This window comes from Motacilla alba, chromosome 9 (genome assembly GCF_015832195.1).
Source record: "Motacilla alba alba isolate MOTALB_02 chromosome 9, Motacilla_alba_V1.0_pri, whole genome shotgun sequence".
NCBI lineage: Eukaryota > Metazoa > Chordata > Aves > Passeriformes > Motacillidae > Motacilla > Motacilla alba.
Genome location: NC_052024.1, coordinates 15733330 through 15753764, shown reverse-complemented (window position 1 = coordinate 15753764; position 20435 = coordinate 15733330). Strand labels below are relative to the sequence as shown.

At 50.8% G+C, this 20435-nt stretch overlaps 2 protein-coding genes across 3 annotated transcripts; one reads left to right on the top strand and one right to left on the bottom strand.

Moving 5' to 3' along the window:
* Window positions 1-371: 371 nt before the first annotated feature.
* DYNLT2B (dynein light chain Tctex-type 2B) lies at window positions 372-5519 on the bottom strand. Its single transcript, XM_038146561.1, has 5 exons — window positions 5392-5519; window positions 4798-4931; window positions 3143-3212; window positions 1450-1513; window positions 372-830 (listed from the first exon to the last, which is right to left on the bottom strand). The coding sequence occupies exons 1-5, from the start codon at window positions 5457-5459 to the stop codon at window positions 783-785; spliced, it is 384 nt and encodes a 127-aa protein (XP_038002489.1). The 5' UTR covers window positions 5460-5519; the 3' UTR covers window positions 372-782.
* Window positions 5520-8090: 2571 nt separating this feature from the next.
* Window positions 8091-15497, top strand: PDCD1 (programmed cell death 1). 2 transcript variants are annotated; one of them, XM_038145924.1, is made up of 6 exons: window positions 8091-8216; window positions 10118-10335; window positions 12321-12653; window positions 12940-13092; window positions 13621-13655; window positions 14474-15497. In XM_038145924.1, the coding sequence occupies exons 2-6, from the start codon at window positions 10227-10229 to the stop codon at window positions 14690-14692; spliced, it is 849 nt and encodes a 282-aa protein (XP_038001852.1). In that variant the 5' UTR covers window positions 8091-8216; window positions 10118-10226; the 3' UTR covers window positions 14693-15497. The 2 variants fall into 2 exon arrangements, with proteins under 2 accessions (XP_038001852.1, XP_038001853.1); XM_038145925.1 differs by lacking the exon at window positions 8091-8216 and having other exon boundaries at window positions 10078-10335; window positions 14477-15497.
* The last annotated feature ends 4938 nt before the right edge of the window (window positions 15498-20435 follow it).

Genomic DNA, 20435 nt, shown 5'->3' with positions numbered 1-20435 from the left:
GCAGTATCTGCTGAAGAGCGTGAGGAGCAATGATCACTCACAGCATCCACGGGTGCCAAACTGCACCAAACCAAGGAGCACTTACTGCAGGGAGGAGTTCTGGCAGTCATGGGGTGTGTGGGCTGCTGGCCTGACCTAATGTCCTAAATACCTCGACTTTCCATCAATTAATGCCATCTCATGTGACACAGCTGGGATTCATAGCCCAATTGTTGTGGGAGTCATAGGAACAAATCTGGATAACCAGAATCAGAGATCAGCTTTATGGATTAATTTACAAAGAATTGTCAAAATGCTCACCTAAGAAATGCAGACAAGCTATCTAGGATAGTGCATCTTGTAGAGTGGAAAAAATGCCACAAGAGAAGAAATATTAAATACATAGATTTACTATGGTTTCTTTTTTCTTATAAATACTTCATTAATTTCATAGAAATAAAAATAAAAGTAACAGAACCCTTTTGAGACAGAAGTTGAGTTTGCCTTAGAAGCAGTGGCTATTGGCAATACACTTTTAGGACAAAACCAACACTATATAAAAAACAAAGGGCCATTTAAATAAAGGACATAATAATAATATCAATATTGTGCTTAAAGCTGTATCAATATCCACAAGGAAGAGGGAATGTTGTAGTGTGTAGATCAGGTGTAGGACATGCTTCATAGAGCTGTTAATTGTGTTATGTATCAAAGGAAGAATATGATGCTCTTGTGCATTTAAATAAAAAATACTCCAAAGCATTCTCCCCAACGTCCATCCTTCTGAGCAATGTTTGTCACCTTCAATAGTAGAAGCAGCCAAATGCAGCCACCACACAAAATAGGCTGTCCTGGGGAAAACAGAGAAAGGCTCTGTGTTAGTCAAGGCAAGCTTTTTGCTAGTCTAGTGGAACAGGCAAACCTCAGGGAATATTTGGACCAGAACATAACTGTATAGTAATATATAGCAATTTTCTGTCTTTTAAGTTTCTTATTCACCTCACTTGTGGTGTAACCCAGGTCAGTGCATCTGAATGTCAGAAGTGCCTCAATTTTGTCCATCCACACACCCACAGGTATCTAGGTGTCAATTTAAAATAAAATAATAATTAAGTAAAACCTTGACTTTGCCTCAGTCCTGGATTTCAGCCATGCTCCAAGAGTGCAGTTCAGCAAAGTATGTAAGAAAAGACTTTGTCTCTTGTGCTTTCTCTCCCCACCAGTAAAATGGTGTGACTACAATGACTTAGGTACTGTACTGTGTCACCTACTCAGGGGAGAACTTTTACTGTATTGGCTGTTATAGCTAAGTATGTTTTGTGAACAACGATGTAAATCAGGCTGTTTCAATAATCTTGATTCCTTCTTTCTAGTAGTTGTTTCTTTTCTGCTCCATATTTAAGGTCACTCTGCGCCTCATACAAAAGCAAGTAGCCTTGCACTTCCCATGAGAATCCAGCCCATACTTACGTTCATGAACACGTCGTGAGCACAGCTGTCAGTGTCAGCGTCCCAGAAACATCGTGCAGCCATGCTAGACAAAAGAGCCAGACAGGGATATTACCCAGAGTTCATGTGTAATGACCTAAGTGATCACAGATACTTCCCTTGAAAACAAAACTGAGCTTGCTTTAAAGGTCATGGAATTGGGAAGTATGCTCCTGAATCCCAAGCCTAGTTTTCTGCTGCTGAATTTTACCACATGCTGTAATCCCCTCTGTATGTGCTCCACCTTCAAACTCATCAGCTCTCAACCCTGCCACCTTCACTGTGCAGCAGGGCTTGAAACCTCATTGCGATGGTGCTGAAGAATCTTTGACTTCTGGCCTATGCATATCAGTGGCTAATTTAGCTTATTTGTTCTTGTCCTTCACCTCCTGCACCCTCATGGTACATACTCCCAACTTATTTATAGGGAGCTATCGTATTCCTTGGCAGATGCCATGCTACAAGACCACGACCTCTTCAAGTCTTTTCGTATCTACACCCTCTGCTCCCTGACTATCCTGATGGACTTCTACACCCAAGCCCTATCCTGAGCACAAACAACCAGACCATAACAGAATATCGCAGGAGAGACCTTGCTGCTGCCTTGTCTAAAGGCACTGACATTCCCTTTTCTCTGCTGCAAGTGTCCCACTCCCTGCCTGCCCCAATGAGCCTCAGCTGACAGGATTCCTCTTGGGGCACAGTCCACAATGTATGAATGACTGTACTAAGGTGTATTTTGCATTAAGGATGTCACTGATTGTGTTTCAGTCTTGCCTCCTGTCTGCTGCAAACTGGAAAATTTCCCCAAGTGCTCTGCCAGCCTGTGTGGATGGACTTCACATTTCTGATCAGACCACCTGAACACTGAACTGTTCACCCTGGCACGGTGCTTGTGGAGCAGCCTGCCTGCAGACAGACATTCCTAACAAAAGCCTGAGCAGCAGGTACAGGTACTCCTCTCTGACCTCCAGAACAGGGATGGAGCAGATCTGATTACAGCTCTGCTGCACTTATCTTCTGCTGGAGTACCAGCCACAATAATAAAGATAAGCCCAGCAGATAAAGCACGTAAACCTCGTGAGCTGTTCCCTTTTGTCTTCTCCCTACCCACGAGTAATGGAAAGCTACAGCCCAACTACTGCAGCCAAGAGGAATTCTTTCATCTGACTGCAGGCATCTGGAGCTGACTGCAAGTGCTCAGCACCCACATGGGAGTCTAGGCTTGGTTCCCATGGCAGTATTGCAGGGGATTACAGAAATTGAAACTTCTGAAAAATGTAAATGAAGTGCTTATGGAATCTTTCTGGCTTTAGAAGTGAGTTACCATGGCTTTTGTGTTCCACCAGGGCCTTGGGAATGGATGGGGGGTGTACCCTAATTCATCATGAATACAACACAAAATGCTTCTACCACACTCCTCAAAAAATGACTTTCAGCATTTCAGCTTGCTAAGAACCACTATAGAGCAAATTATCACTGGCTAATTCAACCAGTCACAACCTAAGCACTCAAGCTGCCACTAAAAGAGAAAAGAAAGTGATTTACACTTCATCGTATGCAGACAGATCTTTGTAGCAAGGGACGTGTGAAGCAGCTTCCAAAGAAAAAAAAAAAAACCACACCTAAACCCCAAAAACATGCCAGAAATACAATTAGAAGATGGAAAACTTACTTCACTCCTTCTCCTCTCTGCTCTCCAATGACAACCTGCACCACCATCTTGTACCTGTCAAATCCCTCCTCTGAAGAGAAAAAAAAAATATTAGTGAGAGCAGTAACTTTTTAAAAATACGAGCCCAAGATACGACCCTGAGAGATTCCTGGCTACAATGCAAGTGGCAGGACAAGCCTATGCAAGTAGCCAAGTGGACAGACTGCCTTGCAAAGCTTCATTTCCTAGCACGGAATACCACAGTTTTGCTGGAGTTGAAGGGTGAACAGGGTAGTTGGCATCCATCAAAAGATGCATCTTAAGGCACAGGACACCCCTGACCAGCTACACTGTATGTCAGCATTCTGCTTTGACAACTTTCAAGAACTGGCCACATGGAATAAGGCTGCTGGTGAACAAAATGCAATTTGAAAAAAAACTGTCTTATTTTAAAACTGTTTTGATGCAAAGGTATTGTGAGATTCTTCTGCCACACAGGTGTTTCCTATGCTCCCGAGTGGTAAAAAAGACCACATAATAGCTGAGTTATTTTTGTGTCCTCAGAGATGTACTATTGTTTCACAACAGTAAAGAAGTACCTCTGGGGCACAGGCCAAATCTAATCAGGCCATGGCAATGTTCCAGAAGCCAAATCAGAACAGGCATGTTTGAAATCAAATATAGATCCCAATGCCTGTCTTCAACAAAGGAGTGTCCCGGGACGACTCCAGCACCCTGTTTCCACTGGAGGATTGAACACAGCACGCTGGCTCTGCTAACATCCAACACTGTCAATGCTTATCAGAGATGCCAGCTGATAAGAATGGCCACCCCGGGCCAGCCTAGCTTCAGGCTGCTGCCACTGTGGTTACACATTACTGAAGCCAAGCCCTGCGCAGAGGAGCTCAGCATGAACACGTGCAGGGACTACAGCAGCTGCTGCTGGCTTCAAAGCAGATGTGTCATTCTGGGAGAAGCATAAATCCAGGGCTCCTGCCGAGGGTGACCGCGCGGCTGTGCCACCACGTCACGCCAGCCCAGCAGGTGGAGCACCAGCGTGTCCCCAGGAAGAAGGGGAAAAGTGTCCATGCCGGCACACAAATCCATATACTTATTCCAGCACAAAACTCAGGAAACACCTGCTGGTGCCTGCACTTTTCTTCTTGAACTCAAAAATGCTGGAGGGCATCCTGTGCAGCAGCACAACCTTTTTCCAGAGCTGTAAGGCTGTAGTCACACCCCTCCTTGGCTGACTGCTCCTCTCTCCCCCTTCCCTGTGCCCCCTGAGCCTTGTTCTGATCTCCACTACTATTCCAGCTCTGATCTAACTCACAGCAGAAAAAGAGCAGGAATGGTTCTGTTTATGGAATCAAAAAGCAATGAAAGTTCACTTCTTTCGTCTCTCTAGTGCAACTGCTTTACCCCTGCAGACCCTCCAAATTTGACATCACACACCTGCCAAGTTATATGAAAACAAATCTTGTCTGCTTGAATTAGATCTCCAGTTCTGCAGGCAAGGAATGTACATATATAGGACAGATTGCTTCATACCAGCAGACTTGAGTCAGTCAACGGGGCAGGAATACATTTCAAGAATAAAGGAAGAAAGAGGGATCTTGTTAAAAGGGAAAGGACACAGCAAGAAAAGAAATTATATCCCCAGCAAACCTCCTTACCTTTCAGTCTGTCTTTTATTGTGTCTGATAAAGACCTTGTAAGCTCAGGCATTTCTTCTGGGATGTACTGTACATCGGCCAGCTTCTCCTTTAGTATTGCGCGGATGCATTCTTTCACTGTGGATGACTTAAACCTATCATGGCAACAAAAAAAAAAGAAAAAAAGAAAAAGAAAAGTGCAACAGAAAGCTCAGAAAGTTCACACAATGTGTAGAAACATACGCAATGCCAAATGCCACCTCGGAAAATGTAGCTTTCATGTATTAGAGAAAAATGACAGATGACAAACCGTAGGGGAAAAAAACCCTGCTAAAATGGAGATATTGCCAAAAGCCAAACACCTATCAAGAGGGGTGAAACCAGCCCCACTGGAAGTTGCCCCTCCAGCAGCATCCTCCAGTCGAGTGGGTGTCAGAGCTGGTCTGGGAGCCCGGTGGCCCCCAAGCCCTCGGTGCTCCCCATTCCCAACACCCCCAGTGCCTCACGCCAGCCCTCCCGACATTCCCACCGCAGCTCCCACATTCCCACTGCGGCTCAGCCGCCCCAGCCCAAAGTCCCCCATCGCGCTGGCCCCTCTTTCCCCGGCGGCCTCACCGGTGCTGGAGGCCGGGCCGCAGGCTGTACGTGTTCTCGGCCGCTTCGTCCGGGCCCAGCTCGCCCATGGCCCCGCAGGCCCCGGCGCTGGTTACCGGGACAACCGCGGCCGCTTCCGCCGCCCGCCCCGCGCGTCACCGCGCCGCGCCCCGGGCCTACGGCTTCGCGGTGTGTGGTGCTGAGTTTCGTGTTTCTTGTTTCTACAGCCTGTGGTATTATTTTGTATTAAAAAAAAAAAAAAAAAAAAAAAAAAAGAGAGAGAAAATAAAAGGTTAACTTTTTAATTTTTTTTTTCAATAAGACTTGTACAATGAAGTAGTTGGTAAATAAGTGTTAAATAATTGCAGGCTATTTTAATAACTGTAATAATTGTATAATTTTACAATGGCTTGTAGAAGACGCTGAGGTGCTGGAGCAAGTCCAGAGAAGGGCAGTGGAGCTGGGGAAGGCTCTGGAGCACAAGTCCTGCTTGAGCAGCTGAGGGAGCTGGGGTTGTTTAGTCTGGAGAAAAGAGGGCTCAGGAGGGACCTTATCCCTGTCTACAACTCCCTGAAAGGAGGGTGCAGCCAGGCAGGGGTCAGCCCCTAATCCCAAACAACCAGCAACAGGATGAGAGGGCACAGCTGTTCCAGGGGAGGTTTAGGCTGGACATTAGGAGGAATTTCTTAATCACAGAAAGGGTGATTAATATTGGAATGGACTGCCTAGGCAGGTGGTGGAGTCACTGTCCCTGGAGGTGTTTAAGGAGCGACTGGATGTGGCACTCAATGCCACACTGTAGTTGTAATGGTGGTGTTGAGTCATAAGTTGGATGTGACGATCTCAGAGGTCTTCCCCAACCTGATTCATTCTGTGATTCTGTAAGTAAAGGGTTTGAAGAGGATGCTGCCTGGGGTGTGGCTGGAGGTATGATGGGGAGAGAGTGGGGTCAGACAGCCTGGCCTCACTGGGTGCTTCCCCAGTGCCGCCCTTTGCCCCAAACCAGCCAGCAGCAGCAGCCCCTGCACTCAGCCTTGCCCAGGGCTTGGAGGCTCCCTTTACAACACATCCCAGACAGCAGGGAGGAGATCCCAGCCTTGCTCCTTTCCTCCAGCAACTTCTTAAATCCTCCATACAGGCCTAAAATTCTTGCTCCCCTAAATCCTACCCCTTGTGCCCTTTTCCCTGCCCACAGCTGCTGTGTGTCGCAGGGAAGGCTGCATGGGCTGAAGCCCCTGCTGAGAAGCTGACATTCTGTTTCCTCTGCAGGTTATCTCGAAGCAGCGATCTTTGCGATCGATTGTGCTTCCCACGTGCAGCGGATGACACGGCTGAGAAAGGTCCCTGTGTGCCTCACCCAGCTCCGAATGGAAACAGTGTGAAGGCACAGCCAGTGCTGCTGCGGAGTGGTGCTGCTACCACAGACGAGAGGCTGAAGGGGGCCATGAACTGTGACAGGGATAGGTGTGCCTGGAGGTGTCCCTCGGGTACAGGAGGTGTGAGGTTGCCCCAGGAGGAAAAGGGTACCACTGCCAGAGTTTTGCTTGGGATGCACAGGCATATCCCAACTGGTGCCACATCCTGCACCAACCTGCTCTGAGCATGGATGGGTTGCTGAGACCCTGAGCAGCAGCAGCTCCTAATTTCCACAGACTTTACCAGCACCTCTTGCTAGAGATGGACCATCAAAGCCCTTAGTACCACTGGGCTGGGTGTCAGCTCTGCCCGCCAGCAGGAACACTCACTGCCATGCTGGAGGTGACATTGGTCCCTTGCCATACCTATGTGCCACCTTCCCATCACAGTTACCATTGCTCTGCCCAGGCCCGGCAGGTTTCTGCTTGTTAAAGGAATAGTTTTGTATCTCTGTTCCATCCCTGTACTTACTGCTTACCGCTGCTTACTCACAACCACAGGACGCTGCCTGTCCCCACAGGGTCAGATGTTGCTGCTCATGCAAATCGTTTACAGAGACCTTCATAATTTCTGAGAAGTATCTGAAAGACCTCAAGACTCTGTGTTTATTTGCAAACATTATTAACCGTTTCCTCTTCTCACCCCAGCCACTCGGCTCCCGCCTGGGTCAGACCCACAGATGTGAATTCAGTTAAACCGTTGGGGGAAGGATCTTTGGAACGTGTGGGCTTCTCTTCCTCAGCATCTTTTTGTGGCAGTTTGTTTGTACTCTTTCACCTGGGAAACTATGCTTTCCCTGGACTTCAAGGTCCTGCAGCTCTGGGCTTCAGTCAGCTCCATTAGGGATGTTTGATCACAGCTTTCTTTTTCTTCTTCCAATTTTTCAGTGCTCCTTAAATACCCCAGATGCTTTTAAACCATTTTGGGGCTTACTCTCTACCCTTTGAGGTGAGTGCTCAGGTGACAGCTGTGTGCCCCAGCAGTGATGGCTGCAGAAGACCAGGTCCTCCTCTGGGTCTCAGCTGTGTTGATGGAACTCACCAGCTTCAGGCTGGAGAAAAACTATGACGTTTGTGCTCCCATGAACTGGTGTGACATGTGTTTGCTGAAGTTGTTGTTTCTTAGTTTTAAAGAACAAACTGTCTTCTCACTTATTTGTGCTTGTCCTTACTGTTTAGACTTCATTTTCATCTGTTGGTGGCCAAATAGAAAAGGACTGTCCTATGCAATTTGCCATGTTCCAACTCACAGAAAGAATTTATATTTTTTTAAGCACCAAAGGACCTTTTTATGACCACGTCAGCAAACTCCAAGATGTACCATCTACCGCACTGGGCTGGAGCAGATTTACCAGCACGAGCAGGGAGCTGCATCATGGTTGGAGCCAGGCTGTTTTCCTTCATGCTGAAGAGCTTGGTGGAGGAGCCAGGGTAAGCTGTGCTGGTCTGGCAGGGTGCAGGCAGGGCTCAAAGCCTGCCTGAAGCCCAGGGCTGCTGTGGGGCTGGGGCCGTGCTCCGATGCAATGCTGACACCTGAGGCTGGCACTGCTGCTCACCTCACTTTCTTCCACAGCAGCTTCCTAGTAGCTTGATCTTTTCTTTTATTCTTTTCACCACCATTGGTTTTTGTTTCAGAGAAAAGGGCATCTTGCCATTGTTGGTTTCTTGTGGACACAGCAGCCTCCCCGCCCTGGGTACCAGTTTATACCTATTTCAAGTGTGCATTGGAAAGTTTGAGCAATTCGTGCTATGATTCTAATCAGCCCTCCGCTGCTGCTGCATGGGGTGGGGAGGATGAGCCAGTTTTTCCTGCCTATCCCTGCCTTGCTGAGTTGTGATGTTGGTGGTGATACCCATTACATCTTCCACCTCTAGAAACCAAAACATGTGGCAAGTGCCAAACAAGCCTCCCCACACCTGGCTCAAGTGCCTGGTGTCACCATTTGGGGACAGAAATCCTCAAGATGGAAAAGTGTCCTTGCTGTCAGTTTCCTTTTTTCCTGGAGTTCAGTTCAGTTTAGTTTAGTTTAGTCAGGGTTTTTTTAGTGGGAATCCAGGAAATTTTGAAGGAAGAGGAGATGCCCAAGTCAAAACCCACATGCACCCTTGTACATGATGGAGAGCACTTCCTTTGCCACCTGTCCAGGCAGCATGGTGGCCTCTGGCTAGGTGGTGTAGAGAGGTGACAAGGTGGTCACAGCACCCAGCCTGGCTCTGCAACTCAAGCAGTGCCAGCAGCTCATGAGAAAGGAGTGATGCTGCAATGTCAGGAGGAGACTGGAAAAGAGGACCAGGACAGGCTGGACTCAGCCACCCTCCCAGGGTGAGCCCTGTCTGCCTCAGCTCAGAACCCCCTCTTTGGCCATCCCAGTGTGGCCATCCGTGTGGTATGGTGGTAATGGCTGAACCTCATGGTCCTAGAGGTCTTTTCCAATTTTAATGATTCTATGATTTCATGATTCTATGAAATTAGGGGTGGCTGCCCCAGCCCACTCACCTGCCAGGGACACATTTGAAAGTGAGACGTGAGCAAGCCCCAGCCCCACAGCTTGTTTGTGGAAGCTTGGAAAAATAATGAAGTCATCATTAGAATTACATCCTTCTTATTAATTTTCAGTTACTAATTTTCCCCTGACATTTTCCAAAATTGCGGGGCACCTAGGCTGTGTTTTAGAGAAGTGGAGGAGCGTGCTTTCACCGCTGGTTATTTCCTATGCCTGTATTAGTCAGTGTGGTGAGAGGGGAGCATGGATGGCAAAAAATTACACAAGTCTTCTGCCCCAATAACAGCACCCTGGGCACCTGTGCTTGCTCTCTTCAAATCTGAGAAGAAAAACACTGAAGGAGGCAAGGCTTCTCCTTCTCCCCCTCCTCCTCATCTCCCATCCTATCCCATCCTGGTGGAAGCAGCCTACCAATAGGTGTCCCATGGCTTCTCAGACCCTGTCTACCCAGTGCCACATGTCCCACAACCCCACTGCCTCGGGCACCCAGTGGGAGCACCTGTGGATGCCTGGGAACCCAAGATGACTTTTACTTATGGGTCAGGCTCAGAGCTGAGGACAAGTCTCTTGTGGTCCCTGCCTCCTCCACCCCTGGAAGCTTTCCCCAGAAAGGGTGCAGGCTCAGAGATGCCTGTCCCCACTGCTTGGTAGCTGGGTACCTGCATGGGAACATGCCAGGAGCACATAGGGAGGGGAAGGGGCCAGGTCTGGCTCAGCTGATCCTTGCCTTTGTGGGGAGGAAGCTGGGGGCGGGAGGCAGCCCGGGTTTCCCTCTGGGGCAGAGATGGGTACGTTTCATTTCCACCCAGCCCTTGCTGTGTACGACAGATAACAAGCTGCCGCTGCGGGGAAGGAAGCACGGAGAGAGCCAGGAGCGGCACAGCGCACACGGCACAGCACCTCCCGCCTGCCTGGGCAGGGGACACGGCGGCTCAGCATGGCTCCAGGTGCCTCAAAGAAGTTGTGGGGCAATGTGGAGGTGGCCCTGGTTGACCTCTGTGCCATCCTGCTCTGCTGTGGGCCAATGCTGACGTGCTGCCGCCAGGGTAGGTACAGGAGTGTGGCGGGCTCACTGGTATGGCCATGTCGTTTGATGCTGGTGGAAAATGTCTAAGGGCTGGGAGCTTTGTAGTTAAAAATTAGCTCTGGCATCGAGAAGGCAGAAACTCCAAAGCTTTTGGGTATGTGCAGCTGAAGCAAAGAACTCGGGGATTCTTGGGGCAGAAATGGGATTAAAGGATGGAGAAGGGGACAGGTCCCCAGCTCACAGTGCTAACACCAGAGCTGTGTTGCGATACAGTGAGGGTGGTTGGAGTTTGGTGTTGAGCTTACGGGTTTGCCAGTGGGGTGTGGGGTTTTCTTTCTAGCTCTCTCATGGCTTCAGTCTGCGCCCTTGGGCTGCAACTCCTGGTTTGGACTTGATCCTGAAGGATCCAGGTTCCTTGCTCTGGGTGAACTTTGTGGAGGAAGGAGAGGTTGAAGGGAAGGTGTGAGTTTGGGCAGGGTGAGTGAGAGCTCTGATGAAGCTATGTCTCCCTTTCCTTCCAGCCCACTGTTTCTTTGGTGGATTCATGTGGTTTTTGCCTTGAGGGTGGGCAGAGAGCTGGGTGTCCCTTGGAGCAGATGTTACCTCTAGAGGTGGGAAGATACAGGAAAACATGTAAACCCAACATCTACTTTCAGAAGTCCTCCGAACGCTTCATTCATTGTTGGCAGCGGCACTAGTAGGAAATAAAGCCCTGAATCTGCCAGATATTTCCTGTTAAACACAAGAAATCCAAAACATGGCAGAAATTCCATCTCTTGGTGTGGACACCACCACAGCCAGTGCTGCTTGTGGGAACTGGGGCACTTCTTCCCTTCTCCTGTTTGGTCTCAACCCCCATTTCTCAGCCCAGTTTTCCATCTGATCTTGTATTTATTCACAGAATTTCCCTGTTCCATTTCTGGTTGGTGATGCTGAGGTTATGGTCCTATGGCCTCAGACCAGAGTTGGAGGGATGGGAGGGACTTTCTGACTCTGTGTGCAAGCCTGGGGCTGCTATAGGTGGTGATTTCTGGAAAGGGAAGGCAAATTTCCTTTGACAGAGACTTTTCAAAGCCATGGTGCTTTGAATAGCTTGGTTGGATGACCCATGTGAAAAATGCTTCTTCCCACTTTTCATCGTTCTGAACAGAAATAATTACAGCAGCTGTTCTGCTGCGTGGGACTGGCTGAAGCAGGACGTTGTGTGCCTGGCCCGTGTTCGCAGCATTCCCACCGTGCAGGAGGGATGAACCCACTGGGATAATGGGCAGGGAAATGAGGTGAAGCATCAGGGCTGGTGCTAAAGCAGAGGAGCCTGTGGATGTGGCTGGCTGGATTCTGTGTTGGGAACAGCCTGGCAAGCCCAGCTGGAGCCCCAGGACCTGGCTGCCCATGCCCACATAAGGAGGGGACAGGCTCCTGGAAAGGGATGGCACCGTAAGCTCCAGGCTGTTCTGCCCTGTCAGGTGGTCTCAGGCTGGAGATGACAAATACTGTGCCGGGGCAGCCCCTGCCTGCTCTGAGCTCCCAGCACTGTGTAGTGGAGGGAGCCAGAGCATCCCAGCAGGCAGCCAGGCATGTGATGGGCTGCACCGCAGGACGCTGCCCCAACCTGGGACTCTGTCCTTCTGCTCACTTTCAGAGTCAACCTCAGCTGGAGAGATGATGACTCACACATGAACATACAGCATATATTTAAAAATAATACAACCCCCAAAGTCTGTTTTCCCCGGCACAGGTGTTCAGTGTTAATTTTAGGTAGCCCAGAGCACAATTTGGTCTGCTGAAACCATTTCACAGTACAGTTGCTACCTCTGAGAGTCCCTCTCCAGTCAGCAGGCATACTTTTGGAATGGGACAGACATGGATTGATGTATCTGCCCATGTCCCAGAGTGATGATGTGGACTGGGCTTGCATCCCTGGCTCCCACTCAGGGGCATGGCTGTTTCTGAGACCTGTGCCTGCTGTAACCGTCTGCTCCTTGTATCTTCTCTCCCAAACAGTGACCATCTCCCCAGCAGTGTTAACTCTTCCTGAAGGTGACAAAGCCACTTTCTTCTGCAATATCTCCATGGAGAATGACTCTGGTTCAGAGTACAGCCTCAATTGGTACAAGGAGACCGACCACAGCCAAGCCCAAAAAACTGCTGAGATCAGCCGATACAAGCCCATGACAGAGACAGAGAAGTACCGGCTCGTCAACCACACTCCTGTCTTTGAGATTCAGATCCTGAACCTCCACCAGAATGACTCAGGCTCCTACTATTGTGGATTGATCACCTTCTATGAGCCCGATAAAGTGATGGAGAGCAAGCGGTCCCAGCTGATAGTCACAGGTCAGCTTGTGGGCTGAGCTCATGGGGATGGGTCCCAAGCCTGTGGTAGCACCAGGGGTTAAGGCAGGCAGTAACCTGCTGGCAGAGGACCTGACATGGGTCAAGAGAGCACAGCCGTGCCCTGTCCTGTCTCCTTTGCACCCTGGAGGACAAATGGGACTCCCACAGCCTACCTGGCACTGCGCCCTTTCTGAGGACAGCCCCATGTTCCCCTGCTGCCTTTCACAAGGACTGTAGAGGCCACGTTACAGTCCTGACCTGCTGTTTTGTTGAATGCCTATTGCAGCAGCCCCCCAGGTGAATGCTACTGATGAGCCAGAAATGGAGGAAGGCAACCCCTCAGAGCACATCAAGGTCATGCTCCTGGGCATCCTCCTGCTGGCTGGAGTGGTTGTGCTGCTGATCTTCGGCTACCTCACCTTCACATTCAGGAGAGGAGGTATGATTCCCCTGGCGGCCACGCAAACCCAGTTTGGGACCTGGGTCAACCAGATGTCTGCAGTTGCCTGGTTCAAGGTGCTAAACTCAGCTGTGACATACCTGTGTGGGACAGATATCTCCATTCTGGGGGGAGAGGGGTGCTTTGAGCCCTGCTTGCCCTTTGTAGAGCCCCCAGACCATGTGCAGTGGCTCTACACCACTCGTTAGTGTTGTGCCTTAATGGTGCACTTGAATCCCTCCCATGCACCTTGCCCAGGTACCTTTGGAGCACCTCACCCTGCTGCAGCACAGGGCATCACCTCAGACACGCCACAGGCACCCAAGGGCTCACAAAGAGTTCTGCTGCACTCCACTAATCCCAAATTAAACCCTAGACTGTGGGCTGGTGTCTCACTTGTCCTTGTAATGCTCAAGGTGTTCGACCCTATGGACAAGGAGGACGTGTGGTGAAAAGATTGTGGTGTCCAGTGCTCTTTGGTGGGGCTGGGCACACAAACCTGTTTTAACCAAGTGTGTTACTTTTCAGATGTGCAGAAACCACCGAGTGAAAACATGCCAGTGGTGAGTTTTCCGCCTCTGTCACCCTGCTGTGCTGCAGGAGAGCACCATGGCATTGCTGAGGCGAGGAGGGTGCTGGGCCGTCCTTTATCAGCTTTTCACAAAAAACTTTCACATCTCACTTCTTCTGTCTTCTCTGCTGCTGCTTGATCTTTTCTGCACAGCACAACTGCTTTTCTGCACCTGCAGCAGCACAGTCCCATCACAAAAATCAAAATAAAACTCCCCAAGATAGGATGTGACTCTCTAATCCAATTCTTCTTCAAAGCAGGCTTCTCTTTGACAGTGGATTGTGTTGCTGTAGAGAATGGGAGGATGTTTCCCTCCAATATATCAAGCTAAAATTTATTTTGCTGCAGCTGGTGCCTGCTTTCTTCTCTCTTTAGCCAGGCACCTTTAGGAGGGATCTGTTTCCATTTTCTCTCCAGCCCCATTCATTAGGTGGCTGAAGGCAGTGAGTAGGTTGCCCTTTGCTCTCTCCTCTCTGGGCTGAGCAAACTCATCCCTAGGCTCTTCTCCTGCACACTATGCCACCTTGGAGCCCGATGGAAAGGGGCTCCTCGCGCAGTCCTGCCTTCCATGGCCAGGCAGGCAGAGAGTCCAGCCTGCCTGCAGAGGCAGAGAGCTGAGACCCCAAGGCTCATTATGTGGTTCCTCTGTGCATGTTCTGCCCCAGGTCTGTGCATCTTTCTGCTGTGTATCGCTCTCACTCTTCCATGATGCTTAAGAGCTGATTTTGGCACTTGCTGTAAGAATGGGCTTGTGCTGGGGATGGTGGGTACCTCTGGATGCTGAACCACCACGATGGGGTTACCTTGCAGAAGGAAGAGAAGCCCCCCGTGGTGTTCATATCCACTGTGGACTATGGTGTGCTGGAGTTTCAGCGGGACCAGCGCAGCCCGGTGCTCCCCAAGACTCAGCCGGTTGAGCAGACTGAATACGCCACCATCATCTTCCCTGAGGAGAAGCCTGTCACACCGGAGCGTGGCAAGAAACACCTGGATGAGAGGACTCGACAGCTGCCATCACAGCCCTGCTGAGGGTCAGGGTCCCTCCTCACTGGGGTGTGGGCATAAACAGGCTGCCCCAGCCCCTCACTCTGGGAAAATCCAGCGTATCAGGACTAAAGCAACAGAGATGCTGCTGCTGGAGTCGATAATGAACAGTCCTGGTCACAGTGTTATTGCGGCCATGGGGTGGGTACCACAGGATGAGGAAGGATCCTGCTGTGCTCCATGTGCTGCCTTTTAACTCAGGGCAGGGAGAATGGGCTGAGGCAGAGCAGTGATGCCAACAGGTCTGTCCTTTACAGTATGCCTCAGTATTCTACCTCCACCCAATCCTCTCTGGAGTGGCCATGCTGCTTCCCTGCCCCAGGTCTGAGCCAACTATCAAAGCATGATTGTTGAAGAAAGTGCTGGAGGTCAGAACTGGGGTGAATCCTGTGAGATGCTGCTCACGGGAGCCCAAGGCTTCTTGCAAGTTTCTTGCTTGGAGCAGAGGCTGCCCTATGTACCGCTATTCAGAAATCCCTGGGAAGCAGGAAGCTGGTCTTCTGCCTATCTCCAGGCATTCTCCTCCTCTGCCTGAGGGGTAATCTTCCCCTGTGTCCCTCCCTCCCCAGGCGGGAGTCAGATACGGCCATGGGGGTGAATAAAGAGTTTTGCATCCGAGGAGTTTGTTGACTCGTGATGGCAAGTGCGTGGGCAGGCAAATAACGGCTCTTGCAGTGCAGGGCAGAGCTGGGAGGTGGCAGCATCTGTTGTGGTTCCCGGGCCTCTCTGTGACTTATGCAAGCTGCTCTTCCACAAAGCTGCCCTTAAGAATTTAGAGAGGTCGATGCTTGTTTTCTCCTTGCCCCTGTCTGAGCTGGTCACCCAAGCATGGCTGCAAGCCAGCATTCTCCCTTAATCAGGCTTGTCTCGGGGCACTCACCCACTCCATGGGGATGAGCATCCCTGCTGTGCCAGGGGTCTGGCTGCCATTAGCCAGGGCAAGCTCATACCGTGGTGCTCACTGCAGCTTTTTTTGGCTTCAAACTTCCACTTTCTCTCTTGAAAGAGATGTGCTACCTGCCAGAAACCAGAGCGGAAAGAAGTGACAGCTGCTTCAGAGAGGAGAAACCCCAGTAAGGAGTGGCTTTGGAGGCAGCAGAGGCTTGCCAGGAGAGTGTGAAACTCAGTGAAAACTGAGAAAAGTCACTTGCATCTCACACTTTGGCAGCACTGTCAGCAGATTTCTTCCTCCCTTACCCCCCAGTAAAACCAGCACAGCCTTGTGGGAGCCAGCCTGGGCACTGGGGGAAGGGGTGAGGCAAGCCAGGCACCATATCTTGTACTCTGTGGGGACTGGAAAGTCCATGAGAAACTTCCAGAGGGGACTAGATGGAATAAATATTCATTTGGGATAGCTTACACCTTTCTTCAGGGTAAGACAGTGGATGTGGTGTCCCCTTTAGTGTCCCCAGTGCTGCTGAAGGCTCCCAGTAGCCCCCACGGGCAGTGCCATAACTGCCCATAACTCACATAACTCACACCAGTTCATGGTTCAGCCCATCGGGGCTTTTTGCCAGCAGCAGCCCTGCTCCTTGCCCCAGCAGCTCTGTCAGAGACCTGCTGTGGCCCGCAGGCCCCAGAAGACGAGGCAGGAGGCAGCTGCAGCAGGAAAGTAGGAGCTCAGTCAGCACTTCTGCGTTTTGCTTTCCCGTCAGACACGACACTGACATAGCTGAGAGGGTGGACCCTGCTTCATATTTTCCATCCTACCTCTCAGGCAGCAGAGGTGCCAGATCTTCAGCACTTCCTGCACTCCCTGGCTGCAGCTATGACTCCTCCAGGTGCAGCTGGGGCTGAGGCCTTTCCTCTCTGGTTGGATGGTAGTCTGCAGCTGACCAGAGGCTCCCAAGCCATCCAGTGGGGTTGGAGGTGTAGCAAAAGCATCTTCCTCTGCCTTTTGGGATGGGAGAGCATCCAGCCTGCTGCAGTGCCCATGCCCCTCCAATTCCCATCAGCCTGGCTACAGTCCTCCCCATTGCAGGGAGGAAGGCTGGGGCCTCAAGATGCATGGGTTGAGTGCGGGGGATGATCCAGGCTGCCAGACACCTTCTCCCATCCCTGCCTGGAGCACAGGATGCCCAGCACTAACAGACATGAGCTATACTCCCCTGCACCTGGGATGGCACTGGCTGTGGTGGCTGAGCATCCCCAGACCAAGCAGTGCCCTGAGATGGGTGTCAGGCCCCACAACCCCAGTATCCTTCTTGGGAGTGGGGAATCAAGTGTGCACACACGTGCAAGCACACACAAATGCTCATGAACACACACATGTGCAAATAAGTCACCAGACAAATTTCTGTGCACATCCCCAGATTGGCACAGCTACTGTACCAAATACCACCCTCCCCACAGACAAACATCCCCTCAGGCCCCCCATCCCTCTGCAACAGCTTCTGCTGTGCTGGGACCCCGGGCCAGCCAAGGAGGAGGCTGTGGGTGCTGGAGCCGCGGCATTTCCTGTGCAGTCTGGTCTGGCAGTTAAAGCAGCTGCTTCCGACCGCGGGCACCCTGCGCTCCCCCGAGGAGTGGCTGCCACCGCCTCAGTGCTAAAATGCTTCGTCAGCCCCTTGAGACCACACACCTGCTGAGACCTCTGAGAGCCTTACCCTGGTCCCACACTAGGGTCTTGATGATGGGGAATGGCCAGAGCCCTCTGGGAGACCTCAGAGAGCTGGGACTGGTCCCTGTCAGCATCTGCAGAAAGCTGGATGTGTGGCAATGTACCTGAGCTATACCTAAGCAAGCAAAAACCTCCTACATGATGCCTGAGAGCCAGCCTGGCTCCTTATACAACCCAGCCTTGATTAAAGGCGGTTGGAAACAACACGTGAGCAAGCATCTCTTCAAGAAACCTGAACTCATAAACCATGTCTTGGGAAAACCGGACAGGCGGATGGAAAGGAAATCCTCTCCTGTGCTTTGCAGCTGTGTCTTTGAGGAGAGCCATGCCATGAAGCAGCAAATCACTGTTCCTGAGCACTGGGGCATTGCAGATGTTGAGGGAAGAAGGGGTGGTCAGGCTGTTGGACAGAAGGGTCAGTTTCAAGTGAACACTGTCCTGGTCACTGGGATGTCTCAGAAGTTTTTGATTAGGAGAGGTTGGACTGGAGGTGATGCATCAGGTGTGTCAGTTATTTGTCCACTGGGTTAATGAGATGGCTTGTGGGTGGGACTAGTCTGTCAGGGACTGTGGTGTATGAGCATTGCCATGGCCTTGACTGTTGGGGAAAGAGACTGTTGTTCCTGGAAGAGAAAGGCTGGAGGGAGCTGGTGAGTGCTGTGGTTGATGGTGGGAGGGGTGGGCTGCTGCACAGGCTGCCTGGACCCCTAACCATGGCTGGGCTGCACAGCTCTGGTGTGTCCTGGGGGGTCTGGATCCAAAACATCTCCTCCATCCGGTCCCACCGAGTCTCACCCTACCTGTCACTGAGCTGTTGTAGCTTACAGAGTATCTGTGTTTCCTCCTCCCACCCCCATTCTGCTTTCTCTAGTTTTGCTTTGAGTTGCCTCCAGAGTTTCTTCTCCTCTCTCTTCTTCCCCTTGGTAGGATGTGATGCTCAACGAGGGAGCTGACAGTCCAGATCCTGGTGCATGGGGCTTGGAGGGCCAGGGAGGAACCCTGTGCCTGCCCACTCCTCTGTCCCAAGACCAAGCCCTCTGCCCATGGCACTGGCACAGAGCCTTGTTGGAGGGGGTCAAGCTCGCTCCTTATGCCTGGAAGGACCATCACAGGACAAGGAGCCTAAACCCATGTGGGGTGATACCTGCCCATGTCTTCACATCCATTTGCCCCCATAAATCTTTCTCCATTGTTCAACATCCCTCTCCATCCCAGAAGTCCAGGATAATGGGGCAATGTGCCCTCTCTGCACTCCAGCTTGGGCATAGCCCTATTTCCTGAGGAACTGATCCTCCTTTCCTCAAATCCACCCTTAGACAGATGGACCCTCCTGCTCCAAGGGTTCAGCTGTGCAGACAGTGCAGCATGGAAGGGAGTCTGTAGCCACTGCTTGTCCCTAGGGCTGGTGGGTTTCACCATGATGGGGTGACAGCCATTCATTCATTGTCAAATGCATCAAGGTTGGAGCGGGACTGAGGCACAGAGAGCTGTCATGGAGCCGTGTCTTAGGAGGATGGAGTGCCCAATTCACCATCTGCTTCATGGAAGCAGAAAAAAAAGAGGATCTGGGAAATTCTAGGTGAGTCAACCTGCCTCAGTACCCAGAAAACTGCTGGAACAAATTACCACCAAGTGGTAAACACTGACAGGGCAGTGCTGAGGCTGAGAACACAGATTTAGCAGGAACTTGTGTCAAACCATCCTCATTTTCTCTTCATTAGGGTGACAGACTGGGTACCACAGGGAAAGCAGGAGTGATGCTATCTTTGTGCTGCCTTACATTACATTCTCATAAGCAAATGAGGAAATGGGAAATTCTGCCACTGTGGGTGGATGGATTCTAAAGAAGCTCTATCCCATGAGCAGTTATCAATAGCTCATGCAGCAGACATATCCAACAGAGATTTTCTGGGGAAGCCAGGCTCATATGAAAGCAAGATGCTATTGAAAGAGGGTGTAGGGGCTGTTTGGGTGGGGGGTTAGAAATTGAATTCACCCTCATGACCTGGAGAAAAGAGCAAAAATTTCCTGAAAGAATGACTGATGGAAAATAATTGGGTATGTTCAGCACAGGAAAAAATGAAGGAAGTCTTCAGAATGGGAAGAGGCCTCAGTATGAAGCAAGCAGTGAGAAGTATTTCGGGTTCTGCTCTGTTGCTTAGATGTCAGTTCATCTGTCCTGTAAACCTTGATGTGCCCATGGACACAGCATCCTCACTGCTGAGGAGATTTTCCTTTCTGCAGTCCTGCATGGGGTCTGGGGTTGAATGCCCCTTTCTGCCCCTTCCAGGGACTGCTGGCAGGATGGAGCCACCAGGGTATGGGGTGACCCATGCCAAAGGAAGGGATGGATGTCCCAGCAGGAATGGGGCACATGTAGGCCAAGGAGAGTCCTTATGGGCCATGTGGGCTCTTTGTGCCTTGGCTGGAAGAGTGGGAAATGTGGAGGCTTACACATAGTGAGAGATGAAGAGGAGGAGAAAGAACTTTGGGAAACCTTCCTGTGCACACAGAGGCGGCTCACATAGGGGTGGGAGCTCAAGTCAAAAATAATTTTGTGCTGTGCAAAAACAGCCGGGAAATTACCACCCAGGCAGCACCTTGTGTGCTTCCTTCACGCATCCCACGGAGAAGCCATGACCAGCTCGCTGGAGTGAAGAGGATTGGCAGGGTCTGACTCTGGCAAGGGATGCCAGCCCAATGAGGTCACACTGTGTGCAGGACAGAGCTTGTCACCACTCCCTGCTGAGGCCAGGCTGTGGGGAGATCCTGTAGGAACAGCATTTGTTTCCAGGCAGGTACTGATAAGCAGCAAGGTGCTTGGGCAGAGCCAGGAGGTGTGTGTGAAATGGAACAGGATGTCGAAGCAATTTCATCTCTGTGGGCTGCTCTAGGAAAGTCCCTTTAGTAAAAGCAACTCAAAAGCTTTAATAGAGGGACCAGCACTTGGCTGTCTCAGAGATGACTGTGAGTGCTCAGCACTGTGGGTCGTGATTTGAGTTGTGTTGCCATGACGTGACAGGGCATTGGTTTCCATCACAGCCAGGTTTTGAAGGCAGGGACCCGTTCCCACGCCAGGAACCAGGTATGCCATTGTATCCCCACTGA

Excerpts from the sequence above, each read along its gene's own strand:
- DYNLT2B (XM_038146561.1), bottom strand. The coding sequence starts at position 5,459 with ATGGGCGAGCTGGGCCCGGACGAAGCGGCCGAGAACACGTACAGCCTG. Across the intron at positions 4,932-5,391 it reads CGGCCCGGCCTCCAGCACCG|GTTTAAGTCATCCACAGTGA; the intron begins GTGAGGCCGCCG and ends TTGCCATGATAG. Across the intron at positions 3,213-4,797 it reads AATAAAAGACAGACTGAAAG|AGGAGGGATTTGACAGGTAC; the intron begins GTAAGGAGGTTT and ends TTTTCTCTTCAG.
- PDCD1 (XM_038145924.1), top strand. The coding sequence starts at position 10,227 with ATGGCTCCAGGTGCCTCAAAGAAGTTGTGGGGCAATGTGGAGGTGGCC. Across the intron at positions 12,654-12,939 it reads GTCCCAGCTGATAGTCACAG|CAGCCCCCCAGGTGAATGCT; the intron begins GTCAGCTTGTGG and ends TGCCTATTGCAG. Across the intron at positions 13,656-14,473 it reads CGAGTGAAAACATGCCAGTG|AAGGAAGAGAAGCCCCCCGT; the intron begins GTGAGTTTTCCG and ends GTTACCTTGCAG.